General features: G+C 38.9%; 1 protein-coding gene across 3 annotated transcripts in view; it reads right to left on the reverse strand.

The window, feature by feature from the left end:
• gigyf2 (GRB10 interacting GYF protein 2) overlaps positions 1-23128 on the reverse strand; it is a 149331-nt gene that overhangs the window by 54237 nt on the left and 71966 nt on the right. For 2 of the 3 annotated variants that reach the window (XM_078208491.1, XM_078208497.1), the window contains 6 exons: positions 21207-21406; positions 18461-18605; positions 16420-16584; positions 13012-13175; positions 12368-12527; positions 2894-3060 (listed from right to left, as the gene is read on the reverse strand). In XM_078208491.1, the coding sequence (XP_078064617.1) occupies positions 2894-3060; positions 12368-12527; positions 13012-13175; positions 16420-16584; positions 18461-18605; positions 21207-21406 (1001 nt within the window). Of the gene's footprint in view, positions 1-2893; positions 3061-12367; positions 12528-13007; positions 13176-16419; positions 16585-18460; positions 18606-21206; positions 21407-23128 lie in introns of all 3 variants that reach the window. The other variant, XM_078208503.1, reaches the window with a different exon arrangement.

Below are 23128 nucleotides of genomic sequence, written 5' to 3' on the forward strand. Positions count from 1 at the left end.
TGAGATGCGTAGGTTAGAGGGATTAGTGGGTAAATATGTGGGGGTAGGGCCTGGGTGGGATTGTGGTCGGTGCAGACTCGATGGGCTGAATGGCCTCCTTCTGCACTGTAGGGTTTCTATGATCTATGGTATGCTTTGTCTGTATAGTGCGCAAGAAACAATATTTTTCACTGTATACTAATACATGTGACAATAATAAATCAAACAAACAACTGGAAGCATCTTCTCTATATCTACCCCCATCAACAATCCCATAAAATTTTACAGACTTCTATGAGGTCATCCCTCAGCATTTTCTTTTCTACAGAAAAGAATCCCCAGCCTATCCAGCCTTCCTCAAGTAAATCCTCTCAATTTTGGCAGTATCCTTATCAATCTTTTTGCCCCTTCTCTAATTCCTCCAAGTCCTTTTGCAATATAGAGACCAGAATAATATAGCAAGGTAAATATGAGCTTAACATATTCGCTGTTTTTATTCCTATTCGTATAGAAATGAACCCCAGAGCTTGGTTTGCATTTTTAATAAAATGGCAGAGGAGGTTCACTAGACCTTTTTTCCCCCTTAAACCACTGATCCCCATTATGGGATTCATTTATGCAACTTTTTTTTGTTTCTTTTTAAAATTTCTCCAATTTCAGTTGTTTTTTTTCTGTGCTGGTTGAGAGGGTGCAGAGTGAGATGCTTGACGTGCAAAGCATCTCAAAGTGTAAAAAATAAATGGTATTGAGTAGATCAATTAGCAAGTTAAGTGACAAAAGAAATTATACAGCTGTTGTCCTCATAACTTGTCTAGGGGTTGTTCCGGGGTTGGCGGGACTGTCCTATGAGGAGATTGGTTTGACTGGAATTTAGGACGAGAAGATCTGATTGAAATATTAAAAAATTCTAACAGGGCTAGACAGACTAAATAGTAGGATGTTTTGCGTGGTTGGAGAATCTAGAATCAGGGACACAGTTCAGAATATGGGATAGACCATTTAGGACTGAGATGAGGAAATATTTATTCACTCAAAGGGCAATGAACCTGTAGACTTCCTACTACAGAAGGCTGTGGTGACCAAGTCATCGAATGTATTCATGAAAGAGATTTTTTTTTAGATTTTAATGGCATCAAGGGGTATGGGGAGAAAGCAGGAATATGACATTGAGATAGAAGATCACCATGATCATATTGAATGGTGGAGCAGGTTCAAAGGCCTACCCCTGCTCCTCGTTGCTATGTTTCTGATCTGTGTTGGTATTTTTATTGACTTGTACACCTATACCCCCAGATGCTTTTCTTCTGCTACCCCATTTAAATTGTTGTCCAAGCAGTATGTAATCTCTGTGCTCTTCCTACCAAAATATCAGAAATTAATTTGCTAATTACATGACCATGTATCCCACAATTTGAAAATTTTGACATTGGACTCCCAATTCCAAATCTATTCCAGCTTTGTGGAACAGCATTTTCCTTCCTTTGCCAATCAACTTCAATTTTCCTTTCTGTCGCACGCTTACTATCCATTTTGCTCCCCCTCAGGCGGTAACTGCATGTTTACTATGTTTTACCTTAGCAAAGTCCTGTTGAAAATCCAAATATCTTACATCTATGCCATTACCCTAGTATACTCTGTTGCTTCTTCAAAGAATTCAATAAGTTTTGTAAATCATGGCCTTTCCTCTAGAATTTATGCTGACTGCATGGACCTGTATTTTTTGGTTTTTCAATGTTTTTATTGCATATTTTAGTAAAAATACCATTATTTTTCCCACCAACAGCGTTAAATCAGCTAGCCTACAGTTCCCTAGACTTGTTCCATCTCCCTTTTCAAATATATATATATATAAGATTATCTGTTTGTCAATCTGCTGGTACTATTTCCTTTTCTACTGAATTTTTATGTATAACAGCATCTACCTCTTTCCAAAATTTCTTTTAATATGAGTGTGCAATCCATTCTGACCAGAGAGTGCATCCTAAATTTGATTAGTTTATCCATTAGCACCTCATTCTAACTTAAATGTTATTTTTTTTCTTCATCAAATGTCATTTGTTAATATCCCTGGCAAATAATGAGGCAAAGTAAAACACTTCTGCCTTTCCTGTCATTAATTGTGAGTTATCATGTCTTGGTCACCCTAACCTGTTTATTTTAGTGGCTGCAGACTGCTCATTTCTTTTTACATTCCTTGATAATTTCATTTATAGTTTCTTATTGTGTTAACTTTTTCTTTACTTCTTTCCTAACACTTTCATATTCCCTTTCGTCATCCTCTCTTTCATTCATGAGCTTAATGTGTGCCTTTTTCCTTCAGACCGTACCTCTTTATTCATCCATGATGTTTTGGCATTGGCTAGATTATTCTTGATTTATAGCCGGATTTTTTCTTGTATTCTAGGATCACCATTTAAAATATTTCCCACTCCTGCTCCTCTAGTCTACAAATACTATTTCCCAGTTTATCTCTCGAGTTCCATCTCATCTTCACAAAAGCAGTTTTTATCCCCAATTTTTTACTTTGTTCATCTCATTTTTGTCCTTCCCCATTTTCATCTTATATCTTACAGTACTGTGATTGCCACTGCCCACGTCTCCCTGTGCTTACTTATCTTATCTGCTTTGCTTCATTCCCCAATACTAGATCCTCTTTTGTTGGGCTCCTTACATGCTGGGTAAAAATGAAAATAACTGAGCAAAAATTAATCAAATATTAACATCCTTACAAAATGCTATCCCACGGAGAACACATTTACCAACATGTGCTTTGCAAATTCAAAGTTATAGCCAAACAATACTTCCAATACAATTCAATTTTAGCTTGTCTAATAAAACACTCTTATCATGCACATGTATTATCGTAAATGATTACTTATGCATTTCTCATTGGAGCTTATGTAAATGTTCTTACCAGCAATGGAGGAGGAGAGGGTCCTGGAGCAAAAGGTACCCTGCCCCACATCTTAATGATCTCTCCCAAAGGCTGGAAGCCCTCATCACAGCCTCTCTTTACGAATAAAGACATGGTGAAGTAGCCTGCCTGGAACCATTCTGCCATTTCTTGGTTAGTGAAAGGCCCTGGAGTGTGTGAATAAATGAATACATATTTAAAATAATCTACTACTAAAAGGTTTGGCCAGTACATTGCCTCAGGTTCTACCAATAAAAAAAGGTCCAAGTCATCCGCAAGAGATCATGTACCAGATGACAATGCTGCCTTTTGAAATAAAATTAGTACTGCAGTACGAAAATAAGATATTTAGTAAAGCCACACAGTAGCTATTTTATGCAGTCTGTGTTTTCAATAGCATTTATGAAAAGAGCATAGTTTTCCCAAAAAATCTGCTCTAAATTAGGTGAGACTTCAGACTTCTGACATACTTACCGGATTATTCAGAATTATTCCTGGAAGATTTGGAGATGTGGTTTATACAGTTATGATTACCACACAAGCATTAGTACATTCACAAAAAGTGGCCCAAGACCCCAATGCCACAAAAATTCAGAGATTAAGAATTTATAGGAGTTACATTTGATATTAGCCATTGTAGCAAGAGGTGGAATCCAAAAATGACAGACTTGTTGCCTTCTAGATGTTTCAAAGTACTACAAAATTATGAAAGGTGCTACATGAATGCAAGTCCTTTTACTTTTTCAAAAAGCTGTTGCCTTTCAATTATATGACTTAAGTATTAGCACCCACAGCTAAAACCTATAAATTTGAATTTTCCAGTTAGATTAATCTGCATATCTATAAGTTTTAAAATATACAATTCTAATGGAAAAATAAATACAGAATAAAAAGACTTTGAGGCAGACATTAACTGCATATCTATAATAGTTCCCAACTATATGGCTTAATTCTCAGTTGCATTTTAAAATAAAACTCTTATCTTTGTTACATGACTACATTGTTTGGCATCTAATTTACAAAGCACTGGGCTAGAATTTTGATAGATGGTCTCTCACGTATTCTGACTTTTTGGCCTTGAAAGATCTTTGGTTGAAGTTATAATATAGTTCCGATATAAAATTAAATCTAGATTTTTAAGGATTAATTCCCAAAGGCTTATCATTTTGAATAAAAGAAATTGAAACAGCTCAAGCAAAGGGAGACCAGGTGGGCTACTGAACTTTCCCAAAAAGAAACAAATTAGTAATTAAATACGCATTCATATTGGTTTGAGACAGTAACCAGCTCACCAACATATCCGAACGCCTGCAGGAAAACATTCAGAACTGGCAATGCTATGTTCAAGCAAGTCTAATGGGAAAGTCATCGACCTCAATGCTGGTTTTCACTCCCCAAATGTTGCCTGACTTGAGTATTTCCAGCATTTGTTTTGTGTTTAGATTTCCAGCATCTGCAGTATTTTGCTTTTGTACAAACTCAAGAGAAAACTGACTGACAGAACTCACTCCAAGAAGGGCAGTGAAAAGTTAGATTGGAAGTGCAATTGATCAATTCAAAGAGAGAAGGCTAAACCTTCTCCTTTCTGTACAGCAAAACAAGAAATCTGGGAATAATATGGGTAAATGTGGGGAGAAAGCAACCCACAGAGAACAAGGGCTCCTCCCCCACATTACAACAGTGATGCACCCAGCAATGGTTTTAGGTTATGACAACGCTATATACAAATTATTTTTTTTAGCTTATTGGTAATCAACTTCAGATAATTTATTGGTCAAAGAAGTGTAACCAGTGAAAGGGTTTGAATAGGAAGACGAGAATTGTAAATTGGAGTCCTTGGGGAACCTGGTGCCAAGATACGTTAAAAAGGCAATGAATGGATTAGGACAAGAGCGAAATTCTATTACAAATGGCAGAGGATGGGGAATTGGCCAGAAGTGCAATGGCGTAGGTGAGTCCAGAAGAGACAAAGACATGGTGATGAGGTTTCCAGCCATAGATAGGCCGAGACAAGAATTTGTCAGAGTTCCTAGCCTAAGCATTTTCAACTGCTTTAATGATCTTCCCTCCATCATGAGGTTAGAAGTGGAAATGTTTACTGATGATTGCAGTTTTCAATACCATTTGAAACTCCTCAGAATCTGAAGTAGCCCATGTCTGCAGGCAGCAAGACCTGGACAGCATTCAGGCTTGGGCCAATAGTAGTAACAGTCAGGCCAGGCAATGAACATCTCCAAGAAAGAATCTAACCATCACTCTATGACATTGATCGTCACTGGATCCCCCAACATTAACATCTGGGAATTACAATTGACCAGAAACCTGGTGGGACCAGCCATATAAATACTGCAGCTACAAGTGCAGGTCAAAGGTTGGGAATTGTGTGGTGAGCAACTCAGCTCCTAATTCAGCAAGGTCTGCCCATCTACAAGGCAGTCTGATAAATACTTGCCACTTGTCTGGATGAGTGCAGTTTCAAAACCACCCGAGTGTGATACCATTCAGGACAAAGCAGCCAAATTGATCAATATCCATCCACAGCATTAGACATTTACTCTCCCTACCACCAGTGCACAGTAACATGTGCGTGTACCACAGAGACGATGCACAGCAGAAACTCGCCAATGCTCTTCTTGACAGCATCTTCTAAATCTATTAAGACAAGGGCAACAAATGCATGGGAATACTACTACCTGCACATTCTCCATCTAGTCAGATACCATCCTTATCTGAACTACATCACTACTCCTTCAATGTCACTGGGTCAAAATTCTAAAAGTCACTCCCTAATAGCGGTGGACTTATCTACACCAAATGGACTGCAGAACGCCACAACCTCAAAGGTAATTAGTGATGGGTAAAATAACTGGCCTTATCATCAATGCTTACCCCTCAAATGAATTTATAAATATTTACGAATAGAAAAATAATCTGAGTAATAAGGATAATACAGTATTTTGCACAAACTCTTTACAGGCAGCGATGTACTGGGGAATATCCTTCCAGAGAAAAGCAGATTAATACAATGTTGGAAGCACTGAAGAGTAAGCACGTTTAAAGTGAAAGGATAATACAATTGAATTAGTTCGGAATAATCAGCTTCCCTCACTACATAAAAAGCGTGCAACAAAGATAATAAAAGAATACATCAATTTAGTGGAGCCTGCTAAACCTCTTGCACCATAAACCAAAGATGACAGTTATATGGTATCTTTAAGATAAGAAATATCCCATAGCACTTCACAAGTAGGCGCAAGGAAAACAAACACTGCGCCAGAAACATAAGATTGGAGAAATAACCAAAGGTTTGGTCAATGGAGACTTTCTGAGATGGGAGAAAAGTGGAGAGATGTAGGTTCTAGTGGGAGTTTCAAAGAACAGGACAGGTGAATCCACAGTCATCAATGGTAGGACAAGAGGCACAGCACATAGATTCAGGAGAAACATCACTTTTGGGAGGGAAACCAGGACTGGAAAAAAGACACACAAGGTAGGGTTGATCAAGACATGGACAATAATTTTAAATGTGTTGAAAGCAAGGATGGAGGTGATAAGTGGGCAGCACAATGGCACACTGGTTAGCACTGCTGCATCACAGCGCCAGGGGCCAGGATTCGATTCCCGGCTTTGGGGGACTGTGTGGAGTTTGCACATTCTCCCCATGTCTGCGTGGGTTTGGTTGATTTGCCATGCTAAATTGCCACTTAGTGCCCGGGGGGTGGGCTGGGTGGGATTGTGGTCGGTGAAGACTCGATGGACTAAATGGCCTCCTTCTGCACTGTAGGGATTCTAGGTTAAGTAACTGCAATTTAGTACGACATGAAACAGGATATGCAAAGCATAATTTGAAAGATTAGAGTAGAGGATGGAAGACCAGCAAGGAGCGCAATGGGAATAATCAAGTCTGGAGGTGATTGTCACATGAATGACAATGTCAGCAGTTGATGCACTATAAGTTTACAGGATAATTTTTTGCATGGGGAGAATAGCAGGAATGGAATGAAGGATTGGACGGAATATGATATTGAAAGCCAAGTTCAAATCAAACATATCCCAAGACCATAGGTCGGATTTGCCTGAATGATCGAGGGAGAGCATAGAATTGGTGGTCAGGAACTGGAGTGTGAGCCAGTGGCTGACGCGATTGCTTTGATTTGAACAATACTGTGCTGGCGGAGTTTGTGAATCATCCAAAACTTGATGTCAGCCAGAAAATCTGAAAGCATGAAAATAAATTAAGACTTAAAAAGTAATGTTAGAGATGTGAAGCTCAATAGTATCATACATATTCTTGCAGATGAGGAAAGGGTTGACGCAAGATGAACTCGGTTTCTGATATGTAGGTTAATTTCAGCTAGATGAGAATGGTACTGTGAAGAGAGTTCTAAGGAGCTGGATATTTAGTCAGATCAATGGAGAGAAATGCGGCAATCCATCAAAATCTGCAGATAAGAATAAAGTACGCAGTTACAAAGGATATATACTACAATCTTGATGCTCAGAAAGGGCAAAAATGAGGCCAGAGGAATTTAAACAGGGAATTTCCAAAGAAATACAGAGTTGGAAATCAATGATATATTCAAGGGCTTTTCAGAAGTTGGAAATGGGACGGTGTTTGGAGTGGATCTCCGAGTCAAGGATATTTTCTCAGGTGATGATTATGAATACAAATGGCAGAGACAGGTTGCATGACAAAGACGATTATCCACGAAGATTGCTAGCAGCACAATACCCACAACAGACTGTGAAATTTCCCACCTGTGATAGCTTAACCGGTGAATGCTAGTATGATTGGATTTTAAGTAGTTAACCACACATCAGTTTCTGGCCACTTTGATTGTCTATCAGCCTTCATTTGACAACCAAAATTAGAAACTTAGATCAAGTAAAAGAGGAATAAAATCAACACATTGTTCATTGGTCTACATGATATAGATCTACATATGTTGAATATAAACGCTGAAAAGCCTAGATTTTTGTTACTGCAACATTAATGAATTGAATTAAAATAAATCATCAGCCTGACTTTATCACTTCCTCATCTTAGCAATCCATTGGAAATGTAGAAAAAAAGTTTCCAGTGAGAGTTGACAGTCTGCTGGAATTGAAAGAGTGATTCAGTATATTTTTATTAGGAAAGTTGAATGCCGTTTAGAATTTGCGATAGAAATTTCATTAGCTTCGCTTCAATTACATACACACAGCATCTCTAAGGTGTGAAAGATCAATTTACAACACTTTGGTTATCAGTTATGTGTGACTTGAACAAATTACTACTGCTATTGGATAGAGGTGTTCCACTATTAAACAAACATCTGCACTCAGCCAGTATATTTTATTGACATGCTGATCTCTCAACTGCTCCCAGCAGTGACAAGCTTGTGTCAGATATATCACGGCGGTAATATACAGGTCAAAATGACCTAACCAGCTAAAGCTTTTTAAAAGAACAATTTAGTTTCCAGTTCCAGAACAAATGAGAAAATGGCGCTGTTCAAATTGGGCAGCAAAAGGTAAAATTATTATTTTATTTTGATTTTTATAACAGGTTATTGTGATCAAGCTATACATGTTCTTCCAAGTGCTCCTTTCTTTACTTAAAAATCAAACTCACTGATACAAGCAAAATTAACTGCAGTCTATACAAGGATGAGGGGAATGGTTGCTCTAAGTCTTCTTTGTTGTGTGCAGCACCTTTAAATTTCTGAATGTCCTAAAAAGCACTGCTTATAAACAGAATGCAGCACAACAGCACTTGTGCACAGCTTAGAGAACTGTAGATGCAAATGGAAAACAATAACTTTATTTTTATCAATATAAAGTTGGGGAAGACAAATCATTAAGAAGTTGGGGATGGTAAAGCTCGACATACATGTTGTAAGAGCCAAGTGCATATACTCAAGTGCATAGCTGAGCACGGCACTCAGGTGTGATCAGTTACATTTTAGTGGGCTGTTGACTTTAGAGTCAGAAATTCTTCTCTGCAATTCTCAACGTAAATCATCTGTAGGCCTCAAGATTTACTTTTGTTATGTTTACTTTTGTTGGGTCTTTGTGATCTGTTATTTTATCGTGTAGTCAATTTTTGTTACCGGTACAAATGAATCTCTTCTAGGTGATCTTCCTATAAAGAAAATAACTGTCTTTTTCATACTGCACTTTTGAGTTGAGCCAATGCCCAAGGTATGCCGCATTAACACTGCACTGCAGTTGAAAACCAGCGCATGCCAAAACCTCAGATTCCTCAGCAGGAATGCATGCTAAGAATATAGTCATATACACCATTTGATCATTTGGAGGCACGGAATTTTTGGAATTCAAATTCAATACCTGAGGAGCTCTGATATCTCCTTGCTCTCCTGGAATGGATACAAGAAAAAGTTGGTTATCCAACAAGTAATTTCTCTCTTATCTCAATCCTCCCTTTGTTGTCACAATCAGTTTTTCGATATTTTACGAGAACTAATTCAAATTAACAATCATTTGCCAACAAGATTGTCCGATTAGCCTAGATACTTCAGTCAAATGATTTTACTATAAACAATGGGGCAAATAGGAATGTTCCACCACTCTTGCAACTTTCTCCTGCCATATAAAATTCTACTGCATGATGTGGCTTGCTCTTAACTTAATTCAGCCATGATAGTTTACCAGTTTAATTTACCATACAAAAGAGAGCAGTATCTTAGGAGAGTCCGTTGGGGAGCAGTGGAAAGCCAATTCACTTAAAATGACTTGACAAAATTATTAGGAATTATAATTACAGGATTGTTATACTAATACTTCATTTCCTTAACCAGGCTTTGCTCTACTGTTAACCTTAATTTCTTTTAGGTTTTTTCTCTCCCAAGGTGAAAATGTCGCTTTACACGTTCTTCCTCTCCATGCACCTTCAATGGCGAAATCCTTGCAATGTTAATAGTGTACTCCAACTCATCTTTCCCCATCATCTCAAAGCTTTGGATTTTTTTGGAAGGCTTCAGCCTTTTTAAAAACTCTTCACTCTGCATAATCCAGTCACTGGGTTGCAACAGCTCTCTCAAAATGCTTTACTAATTTTTTTCACTGTGACTTGCCTCTACATCCCCTCAGTAAGCCCATCTCTAACGTACAGAGTAATGGTTTAAATAATAAAAACCCCACATCACAATAACAGATTAATCTATGGCAATGCTTTTTGTCTGTTAAGTCAATGTTTCTGAGTGAAGGGCTCAGCCTTCTGCAAAAATCCATGGTCTTAACCTTGTTTCCTTGGCCGGAGTTGTGATGCTATGAGCTGAATCTGGATAATACACTCCGAACATGTACATTTTCCAGGATACATCAGTACCAGGTAGCAGTACTAAGGGATATCTTTTCTTTAACTGCCAGATCAACCAGATCAAATATCTCAAAATCACTTGAAGAAAAGCCAAATGGCAAACGTAAAACTTTTCCTTCAAGTAAAACTTGTGTTGGGTTTTTAATAAAGCCGAAGTACAGACATCTGAAATAATGTGAATTAAGCCCTTATTGGAATCTTTTGCATTGTTTTCAAAAAATGTATTAATTTCAGAAAATCATTCCATTATTAAATATTTTAAGGAAAACAACTAATTGTCCCTACTTAATTCGTATTGGATAAAAAAATCATGTATAATTTCTTAAGAGACCCATTCATGCCTACTGTTCTCTATTAGCTAGCCAACTTTCTATCCGTGGCAATCTATTACCACCTGCCATTTTTCGCAACACCCTTAGATGTAGCACCTTTTCAACTTTTACAGATGCACCATAGAAAGCATCTTTCTGGCTGTATCACAACTTGGTATGGCTCTTGCTCTGTCCAACACCACAAAAGACTACAAATGGTCATGGAAGAAGCCCAGTCCATCGCGCAAACCAGCCTCCCATCCTTTGACTCTACCTGCAGTTCCCGTTGCCTTGGAAAAGCAACCAGCATAATCAATGACTGCATGCACCCCAGATATACTCTCTTCCATCTTCTTCTGTCGGGAAAAAGATACAAAAGTCTGAGGACACGTACCAACCGACTAAGAACTTCTTCCCCATTAGCATCACTCTTTTAAATGGACCTACCTCGCACTAAGCTGATCCTTCTTTACACCCTATGACTGTAACACTACAGTCTACACTCCTTTTCTTCTCTATATATGGTATGCTTTGTCTGTATAGCGCAAGAAACACTTTTCACTGTATATTAATACATGTGACAATAATAAATCAAATGCCTCCTGAAAATCTAAGTACAGTACATCCATTAGTGCCCCCTTTATCCAAAGCATATGTAAATTCTTCAAAGAACTCCAATCAATTGGTTAAACATGATTTCCCTTTCACAAAACAATCTTGACTCTGCCTGATTACCTTGAATTTATCTGAGGGCACTGTTGTGATGGATTTTTTCATCCAAAGGTTGCAAGCACCTCAAATCTATTTGACAACTGCAAAGTTAGAGCCCCTCCACTTCGATCTGTTCGGTCCCTTTAGCTGCCTCACTCACGGTCACATCCTCCTGTCCTTCACCACTGACCAAAAAAGACAACCCTATTCTAAGAGGTGTAACTGTCTCCTGAAACAAGAACCCAGCTATTTCTCTCCTGCTCCCTGCTGTTCTCCTGTTCGACTTCCAGATCGATAATCCTGAACCAGAATTCCTCTAGTTGCTTATACTTTCTGCAGATCAGTTTGTCCTGGATTGCCTTTTCATCCAAAAGCTCCCATATTCCACAGCTGCAACAAAACACTTGTCCTGCCATTGTTAGTTACGTCCTGCCATTGTTACATTACTTAATTCAATTTAATTACTTTCTTCATTAACTTAGCATAATTTCTATTTATATTGATGTGCTTATTTAACGCTAATAACACTTATTACTAAAAGTTATACAATTCTTAATAAGCAGGTATGTGTTAGATATTTATTTGAATTTTTTATATTATATTTTAAAATTTGTTGTATTTATTGATATATCTTAACACTGAAGTCTTACGCTAGCTATTAATAAATATATCGTCCCTTATACCAAGCACTTACCAGCCAATCAACTAGTATCCTGTGCTGTCAGTTGCTTTTTCACTCAATTTCTTCAGCAGCAGAAATGGCTGCACTCACGATGCCCTTCTCGCTGATATTAAACAGTGACGCTCCCGGCTCCCTCCTTGCTGATTTTACACAATGAAGCTCGCGACTCCCTCCTCACTGATTTTACACAATGAAGCTCGCGACTCCCTCCTCACTGATTTTAAACAGTGAATTTCCCTGCACCCTCCTCGCTGATTTTAAACAGTGAAGTTCCCGATTCCCTTTTTGCGATTTGAAGCAGTGAATCTCCCGATTCCCTCCTCGCTGATTTTAAACAGTAGTAAAAGTAGCAGTAAAAGCACTAAAATTGTAAATGAAGTAGGGAAAGTCATGTTATGTCAGACTTCAATCTGGCATTTTGCAAACTTCTGTGATCCCAATGTGTATACCTTGTATTTCTCCTTGTGGATCTTTATAAAACCATTTCATCGCAGCATCATGCGACAACGGCAAGGTAGAAGCTTTAGTTCGTTTATCCTGAATTTGCGCTGTCAGTCTTTCATCATCCAAGGCATTATCTTGCAAAGATGCTACCATCTTCTCAGCTTCCTGATTGGGAAAGATTTTATTCTCATTAATTGACCTTTACCAAGGAGGTTCAGTTTCAATCTCCTAAATAAGCATGCATACCTTTTGCTTGTTCAGATCTGGACCATTTGTACTACGTTGCCCCAAAAGCCCTCATATACCCATGCAGTTCTGATGAAATGCTACTAGACCTGCTGAACATTTCCAATTTTTCTCTCACATGCAGCATTTGGTTTTCCATTTTTAACTGTTAAACCAATCACTAATTACGTATTTCATGGTAGAACTTTTTGTATAGTTCAAAGCTGCAACACAAGGTATATTATAGATGCTGCTGCAATATGTAAATATGATACATTTCTACCATCCTGAGAACTAGGTGCATTTTGCTCATTTTCAATATGAGATCTGCAGGAGAAAATAATTCAATTTTGGACCGTGATTTTGATGCACGATTGCAGGAGTGGTATGAGTGATTTCACAATTAACTGTTCCCATTACATGCCTGCTCAAGATGCTTTAGCCCTTCATCATCATCATTATCCTGAGGTATGCTCCGCTTTGCAAGTGCTGAAACTGTAGACACTGGAGCTGTAGCAGCATTAGCAGTAGTGCTGTTAATAGAGGGAACTGAAGATCTTTGATGAGAAGAGGGTGAGGTATCTGCCACTGGAACACAAAAGTAAGTTAATTTATATATAGATCGTCCATGCCAAAATGACTAAATTCAAACAAGGGCATTTCATCTCTTGGTAAACATAAAATGTTCTAAATTTGAGATTACAAAATATCCCAGTGGCTGATTACAACTACAATATGTGTATAACTTTCTAAGTTATGTATCTATGAAAGCTGTTGGAGATAAATAAAAGGTTTAACTGGAAATAACTCATTCTTCAAGTAGATAGTCTTGCACCAAGTTAAGGCATGAAATGCAAAGTATGAATTCATTGTTCCAGACAGGAGGGAGTTTTCATCACCCACCTGTAAATAGAAAAGGTATTTTTTTATTTTTGATTTCCCCATCCCTCAGTTTTGGAGTGAACAAATCCTCAAGATAATGTAAAATAAATTAAGCCTCCAATTTTACTCTATTTTGAAAAACAGGAAGAAGATTCGTAACTTCCCCCTCTTTTTGCAATTACACAATAAAAGGGATAAGAGAAAGAGGTACAGGGCAAAGACCACAGACAAAGAAAGAACTGTTTCACATGATTCCTGAGTCCAGAATCAAAGTCCAACAGTGTATTCATTCAGAGAGGTAAGCAGACTGAAGTTGATTCAGTGTAGTCCACTTTTCCAATAGCACTGACTTCCATGATGGCAGAAGCACATGGAGATGCATTATTCTTGTAGTAGACACTGATACAGTATCACAGAATTCCTGCAGTTCAGAAGGAGGCCATTCAGCCCATCAGGAGAGAATCTGCATCGACTCTCCAAAACAGCAGCTTATCCAGGTCTAGCCCTCACCCTATCCCTGTAACCCCCGCACACTAACCATGGCTAAATCACCTAACTTAGACATCTTTGGACACCAAGAGGCAATTTATCATGGCCACCTAGCCCGCACATTTTTGAATGTTCTCCCCGTGTCTGCCTGGGTGCTCCGGTTTCCTCCCACAGTCTGAAAGATGTGCTGGTGAGGTGTATTAACCCGAACAGGTGCCGGAATGTGGCAACTAGTGGAATTTCACAGTAACTTCATTGCAGTGTTAATGTAAGCCTCATTTATGACTAAAAAATAAACTTTACTTTTTTTTTAAGTGCCAGGCAATTTAAATTTGGACAGAGCCCTGATCCTGCTGCTCTTTTGTTGATGGAAGATGGCAGACTGCCTCCTTTAACTTCACAAGGCAACATACAGGTTCTAGCAGCTTCGGGGATACATGTAATAATATCCACTTCTTTCCCTTAGTTTCGAAAAAGGATGTATGTTCGTGGTCTGGACTATCGAGAAGGTTAACGTTTCATCCATTAGTAAATTCACCAGAGATTTCTAAATCCTTTGTCCTCACAGAGATATCATTCCCGTTGGCCAGGGCTTTTCCTCAGAAATGTAAAGGGGCCATTTTGCATTTCCTTGGAATTTGATTTTTGCAGCCACAGGGAGCATTAGCACCTCTTTAGAGGTCACGGGGTTGCTGTGGTTTTCTGAAAGCTAGAAATTTATTTTGTGTGAGTCATTGCCAGTCATGGCTTCAGCGAATGTAAAGCCTTTTCCATTATATATAGATAGGATGATACAGATAAATATATAGAATGATATATTTACGGGCGGCACGGTAGCACAGTGGTTAGCACTGCTGCTTCACAGCTCCAGGGTCCCGGGTTCGATTCCCAGCTCCAGGGTCCCGGGTTCGATTCCCAGCTCGGGTCACTGTCTGTGTGGAGTTTGCACATTCTCTTCGTGTCTGCGTGGGTTTCCTCCGGGTGCTCTGGTTTCCTCCCACAGTCCAAAGATGTGCGGGTTAGGTTGATTGGCCAGGTTAAAAATTGCCCCTTAGAGTCCTGAGATGCGTAGATTAGCGGGTAAATATGTGGGAGTAGGGCCTGGGTGGGATTGTGGTCGGTGCAGACTCGATGGGCCGAATGGCCTCCTTCTGCACTGTAGGGTTTCTGTGTGATTCTGTGATTTCTGTGATAGATTACCATGGTGATGGAGGGAAAACGTAAATTGTTTTAGAAATGGATATACAAACCAAAGATTGCTGTGGATGTAAATTCAGTCACTGGCTGAATTACTGATGGGTGATACTAAGAAAGAGACAATGGAATCACGCCCAGTTTTCAGATAAGATATCAATAGCACAAAAACCATACAGAAACTGTCATCTCCCGTGGAGATAATGGATGATTATCATCTCAGCAGGAAGAATATCGTGTGAGCAACATCCCAGGCCGGTTTATGGATTTTTGTCTTCCAGGGATATACAAAGACTAGAATAAAAGCCAGCTGAATAATCATGGTTGATTAATGCCGGATGTGGCAGCATGTGATAGTTGACACAGGAAGAAAGACACAGCAGACCTCTGCAAAGATTTTACAGGTAACTGCAAACTGACTAAAAGGAAACGGGACTGCTTCTCAGCCAAACTGTAGAACACTCAAATCTCAAAACCAATTATTCACTTGAAGCCAGCGTTAATGGAATCACAGATAGCAACGTCTGCAACATTCCACCATCTACTCTTCACTGACAAATCAAAGACTGATATGTACATATTTAGATATTTAATTTTGGACTCTATTCTCATTTCTAATCTGTGTGAATGCATATGTATTATCTATGGCATTATTGTTTTTTATTTATATCCCAGATTTTTAATTTATCAATTCCTATCCAGGTTGATAATAGCTGACTCAAAAAAGAAGATTGAGGATGTTTCTTCCTATTAGGACAGGTCTCCAAAGTAGTACTTCAATGCTAGGTGATTAATACCAATGAGGAATGGGCCCTCACACATTATGGGGCGGCACGGTGGCACAGTGATTAGCAAAGCTGCCTCACAGGGAGCTAAGTTTGATTCCCGCTTGGATCACTGTCTGTGCAGAGTCTGCATGTTCTCTCCTGTCTGCATGGTTTCCTCCTATAGTCCAAAAGATGTGCTGGTTAGGTGCATTGGCCATGCTAAATTCTCCCTCAGTGTACCTGAACAGACACCGGAGTGTGGTGACTAGAGGATTTTCACAGTAACTTCATTGCAGTGTCACTGTAAGCCTACTAGTGACTACTAAATAAATAATAATAAACATTATCGAATTAGATGGTGGGGAAAAAGGATAATTTCAAATGTGTTTTCTCATGGTTCTCTCTTTAAAAAATAGAATAGTGGGATGAACACCATGCTTTACATAGGCTCTAATGCTTCAAGAGCTTCAGTCAGTTGGATATTGTAAATAAATTCATACCTTCTCTGGCAGGTCTCTGTTGTGCATCCTCAGTTTTGTCAGTTTTTTCTGATATGCTTTCTTCCTTGTTAGATGGGCTGGAAACCATTGATATCTGAGGCTCTGAAGGAGGCAGCGATGAATTTGTACAGGAAACATCTTTGGATTCTTCTGTTTTATTTCTTTCTGTAATATGATAAAATATTGATCAATGCATAACAAGTAATAGACAATATTACATTGTGACTAAATTTAGCAAGTAATTAAATTTAGCAAGTAAAACAAATATGCACGGTTCTTCTTCCCCCTTTCCAGCTTTCTGCCCCATATATTTTTAAGGTGATTGATTTAAGGTTTGTCTAATGTAGCCTTAGCCTGCTTCTGGAAAGTGCATTAGGCCAAGCAAGATGAATGGACTTTAATATTTTCGTCTTTCACTGGGAAGTAGAACAAAGTACATAGTCAGAAGCCTTCACATTGCAGCTCAGTTTGAGATCAATTCATCACAGATTTCTCTAATAAATCAGAAAAAATATTCAACGGCTTGCATGGGCACATAGATACGAGAGGGCCCATGTAATCTGTGTCAAGTTAACTTACGTTAGGCAGGGGTGCAGGCAAATTGGCCTCAGTACCCAAGAGACCCGCATTGGAAGCATGCACGTGGATCCTATTTAAGGGTCAAATTGGCCTTGGTTGTCATGCAAAGGTCACTTTTGTGCGAGGGCACCTCTACAACTATCTCAGCAAGAATCCAATGCTTTTGCGAGAAGGGTTCAAAGAAAGCAGAAAACCACATAACAGGAAAATTTGTCAAATAAACAAGTTAAACTGGAAACAAACTTGTGGCTAACTGACAAGAATAAACCATGTCCTTCCTACCACTCCACAGTTGAAGGCATTACAGTAGGATGGCATGGTGGCACATTGGTTAGCACTGCTGCCTCACAGCACCAGGGACCTGGTTCAATTCCCATCTTGGGTCACTGGCTATGGGAGTTTGCACATTCTCCCCTTGTCTGCATGGGTTTCCTCTGGGTGCTGTGGTTTCCACCCACAGTACAAAGACGTGCGGGTTAGGTGGATTGGCCATGCTCGATTGCCCCTTAGTGTCAGAGGGACTAGCTGGGGTAAATGCATGGGGTTATGGGGATAGGACCTGGTTGGGATGTGGTCGGTGCAGACTGAATGGCCTCCTTCTGCACTGTTAGGGTTCTATGTTTCTATGATTCCTTTAGTCGTGTGTGTTATGCCTTTCCAAAAAAAAACTGACAATAAACTTTCTGAATGTGAATATGAATGGCAAATTAATTTCAATACACTTAGGAATTTTGATAGGAAAAATAAGGAAGTCACGATTTATTTGGAAAATATGAATCTAAATGATTCACAGGAACAAAGGAATTTCAGCCAAAACAGATAATTCACAAAGTAGCAAGGCAAGTTAGTAAGGCCACTGAAAATGCTGAACAACTATGATGATTCATTTTCAAAGATAGAAATGGAAGTAGAAAGGCTACACTAAACTTGTTTCAAACCTTGCTTAGACTACTTACTATACAGTGTCAGTTCTGATTACTATATTATAGAAAGGATATGGAAGCACTGGAGAGGGTACAACAAAGGTTTACAGAGATGGTACCTGATATGCAAACCTATACCAGAAGACACTGAACAGGGTGGCTCTCTCCTCTTGAAACAAGGAGGCTGAGGGGTAATCTAATAGAAGTCTTTAAAAGTATTAAAAGCTTTATACAATGGTTCCACTCGTGTAGAAAAGCGAAACTAGAATCCATTATACAAGAGACAAACAACACTGTCCAGGCACATATAAGGGAAGATTAGATAGACAAGGAACATTAGGATTTCACTTATAAAGATAAGGAAAGACAGGAGATTAAAGTCGAGAATAAATGCCAGGATGGACCGGTTGGGCCAAATGGCCTGCTTGTGCACTGTATATACTCTATAATCATGTCTGATAAAACCTGGAGCTCAGATGTGAGAAATTTGCATTTATAACTTCAGAATATTTTTGGGTGAAGAATGACTGATTAAAAACCTTCAACAGCCTCGTTCTTGGTTTTCTTATCAGGCTCCTTGGCTTCTTCTTTCTCACTGTCCTCTGAATTTGATCTTTCCTCTCCATCCTCCATCTGTTTAAAATCCAATTCCTGTTCCTCTGGAATAGGCTCCTTGGGAGCTTTCTATAAACAGCATCAAAAACAAGGTGCACAGTTAGGTACCTTCTTTAACAATTAAGTGCTCTTTAACACTAGGGCAAGAGATTTAAACTTTGACAGAATTGTATATTTTAAAAATTCATTTATGGGATGTGGGCATCGCTGGCTGGACCAGCATTTATTGCCCATCCCTAGTGACACATAAGGTGATGGTGAGCTGCCTTCTTGAACCTCTGCAGTTCCTAAAGTGTTAGGAACTGTTGGGAAAGCATTTCCAGGATTTTGACAGTGAATGAACGGTGATATATTTCCAAGTCAGGATGATGAATGACTTTCTAGAGTATAGCACATAATTTAGGCTGACATTTGAGCAAGTTCGAGTGCCAGTTTTGAATGAGATGTTAAACAGAGGTCTCGGCCACCTCCACAGGTGAATAAAAGATCCCATTTCACGACTCAATGGAAAATAGGAGAGGAGAGGTCTCCCATCCAATTCTAAACCCTCCCAACCCAACTCTAAACAATTAATAGATTGTTGTAAAGATCTAACTGGTTCACCAATGGCCTTGAGGAAATAAAACCTGTCATCCTTACCCAATTTGGCCTTTATGCAATTTCAGTTACACACCTTGGTAGCTGACTTTTACCTTCCCTCTGAAACTGCCTAGGAAGCTGCTTACATTCAAGCTGCTGTTATGATTCCAGTTGATGTTACTACTGGACAGTCAGGTCTAAGAATGTAACCCTGGCTCAATAGACCATAGCTTTGATTTTTTTTTAAAAGAGATGTAGATGAACAGTCACAGGACTGCCAATTAACTTTTAACAAAAGAATAAACCATTTATTAAATCTAAAAAAATTGACTATAATACATTACTCCTTCATCTATATACACAAAGATTTTTAAGGAAAACACTAGTTACATAATATATCTTGTATTATAATGTGCTGAATAAGGAAACAGTCCCTGTAAACCAAAAGGCCAACTGTGGTCAGATACACCACATTCTGAAACCAAGTGGCAGATGCCATCCAATTCAACTTTTGTGGATTCAAACTCTAATCTCGAAAAAACACACCTTAGAATTTTCTCCCAAACAACATTTCCTCTCAGATGCCTTCACCAAGGATCCACATCCTGGGTTTCAATCATTTCTTTCAGTATTCCTGTCTTGATTATCTGGTGTATTCAAGCTTCCACACAATCTCTGAGATACCCAGCCATGTCAACAGAACATGACTGCTTCACAGGCTGTATTAAGATGTCACCAAACTTTTGATTTACCTTTGAAGTCTGGCTTCTCACCTCACCAATTTGAAATCTGGTTCTTGCAGCTGTCTCTTTAACTCAGAGCAATTTCTCTGTCTTTTTCTTTAACTTCACCCAATTGGACAATGATCAACTTCTTGTTCTTTGTTCCTATAACTTAGTTGTCTTCTGAAACATACTTTTGTCCATTGTTTTCAGTGGTTCAAGAAGATAGTCCACTGCCACATCCCCAACAACCAGGGATAGGTAGTAAATGTCAGCTTTGTAATGATGCAACCATCCCCAGAATGAATAAAAATTCTGAGATCTGGTGGCGGGGGTGGGGGGGGTGGTTGGAGGCTGTGTGGTGGAGGTTGGTGGGAGATGCGATTAGAGGGCATGCGATGAATGAGTAAAAAGTCATGAGGATTCATAAACTCTACCTTCAACAACACTGTCTCAGTAACAGTGCTCTCGCGATAATCAGAAGATTGTGGTTTCAAACCTCATTTCACTTGAGAATTCAATCTCGAATGACACCTCAATCTATTACTAAGAAAGTGTGCACCCAAAGGCCTGTCTTCTCATTCAAGCAGATGTAAAAAATCCTGTGGTACTTGTTTCAAGAACAGGATTATTCTGGTGTCCTGGCAAACATTTACCCTCAACCAACATAGCTCAAACCCGATTATCCAGTGGTTTAATTTTGTGGCTTTTTCATTGACTTTGCTGTACATAAACTGGCCATCATATTTCCCTGTAATATACAGTAACTACAGATCACAAGCACTTAATCGACTGTGAGGCACTTTGACAAACTTGGAGGTCATGAAACATGTTAGTTGTTTCTTTCTATGCCATAAGCACACATTTAAAGTCATTAGTAATTGTGCAGTATTTCAACAAATCAACTCCATTATAATAAAGATGTTCCAGCCTCAGTCACAAATATTCCCAATCAGCAATGGCACCTTAATATCATTCATATCTTTTTTTTTAAAAGCAACATTGACCAGGTAACATCCCTCAGCTCCAGACTCAAAAATCTTAACACTATTACACTATATATACCTTTTGTTTTGCAACTGGTACTTTTATTGATCCTTCTGAATTTCCATCAAATCAAAGCATTTTACCGTACACACTGCAAGCTTACCCAAGGCTATTTCCAACTTCATTTGTGTGGGCAGGATTTGGACTCATTGTCGAGGTGAGTGGTGTCAATCAGTACTGTTTCAGATAGAAGCTAACGCCACTGTTAATATTAAATGTAGATTTACAAACACGTGGTTAAACTAAGTTACCTACCATTAGACAAACTCCCTCACAAAGTGACTTACACAAATTGAGATCTAAGAAATTACAATTACCCAACCTTCAAGGACATAAATGCTCCGGAAGAATCAAACGTTCCCATCTCCTCCTCTGCATCCTCCAGACACCATTCTGGCAAGCTGTCCTTTTCATCATCCATACTGCCGCTACCAGAGCGCACACGTCTGTAACCTCGTTCATCATCTCTATCTCGGTAATCAAAATCAAACCGTCTTCTGCGTTCTGTGGCTTCTCTCCAACCTGTAGAACGTGACCCACGTTAAAATGTTCGGAAAAAGTTTGTACACTAAGTAATGCTGAAATCATGTAAATGCTCATCAGCAACAATGCTATTAATAGTAAGGGATGTTAAACATGACCAAAAATGGTCTCGGGTTCAATGCTTTTTGAGTACTGAACTTGTTCATTTCAACAGGGTAGATGCACCATCAGCCTCAGCATACCAATTAGGAATGAGAACTTGACCTTAGCTCCTATTTGTGATCATTATCCTGAAAAGCCTGGTTGATTATAAGATTCAAAAGTGTTACGGCAATTGCAATTGACAATGCTTTATCCATTTCTCTGTCTTAGCGTTTTCTTTCCAACGTTCCTTTAGAAATGCCTGCTCTGGATATAACAACTGTTCAAATGCATGGCATAACTGTACAAATGCCAAGCAAGGAACAGGTCAGAATTTTCAATAGTCAAAATGTCTATTCAGGTATCTTTAAGTAAAAGCTGCCCAGAAGTGTAAGTCAACTACTTTCCCTCTTTCTTCCTCCCTTCACGATGTGGAAACGAAGGCATTGGACTGGGGTGGGCACAGTAAGAAGTCTCACAACACAGGTTAAAGTTCAACAGGTTTATTTAGAATCACAAAGAGAGAGAGAGAGAGAGAGAGAGAGAGGGAGGGAGAGAGAGAGAGACAAAATTTTTTGCCCTAATTTAATTTGATGCACTTTCTTGAGCTCACCAACGCCACTCCTGAGGTCAGGGTCACCATTGTAAACCTGAGAGGAAATCTGAATATCCTCCCTCCCCACACATCCAACTTATTTTTACGTGGTGTGGGTTTTGGAAGGTCTAAAAACAAAACTTTGTTAGAGAGTTTGTTACTGCTGAGGAGTCAGGAACATTCTGATAGATAAGTGCTAAAAAGAGCATGCCACTATTGTATTTTGTATTGCAATATTTCAACTGCATTAAATGTTTTAACTGCAATGATTAAAGGGCTTGTCCTGAAAAGACCATTACATTGACCAGCACTGTTTTTAAGTGTTGAGATGCATCGGAGTACTTTTCTCATTCGGATAAGTGCTCTTATACATTCAAAAACTGAAGAAAGTATTGCTTAGGGTCTCTGGTATGATGATCTGAAGTGATTGAAATACCAGAGCTGATATGAATTGAAAAGCCTTCAGCAGCTTGCATTTAAGGGGGAAAAAGCCAACAGCTCCGAGATCACTTCAAACCGATAAAACATCTGCTCTCACTGCAGGAAAAAAGGCCATCTATTTCTTCAGTTTCAGACTTAAGTATTATCAAACTTCGGCGCTGGCTACCATGATTACTTTTCAATAAATTGTTTTTCTAATAGACTCTACGCTTTACATTTCCAAGGATTTTTATTATACTCGAGTTCATTATGAATGTTTGGCTGAGTTTCAATATTCTAGGTCCATTTGCTAAAAACATTCACATTTTTGTTGACAGTTCTTAAGATATTATAAAAGGAATATCTGTCTTTGATGTGGTGGGTGACTTTTTTTTAAACAACAGAATGACCATAAGGCTTTAATTTTTTGAATGACTTTTATGAATGAGTTTTTTTTCCAATATGAAGGGTAGTTGAATGACAGCTCCATTATATTGTTAATTTTTTTAAGTGTCCGTTTCAAAGATATCCTGAGGTTTGCCCATAGTAGATACTCAGTGAGTAGTTATGGAGAGGGGCATGGCCACATACAGAGTGGGTGGTGG

Source organism: Mustelus asterias, chromosome 3, assembly GCF_964213995.1.
Source record: "Mustelus asterias chromosome 3, sMusAst1.hap1.1, whole genome shotgun sequence".
NCBI lineage: Eukaryota > Metazoa > Chordata > Chondrichthyes > Carcharhiniformes > Triakidae > Mustelus > Mustelus asterias.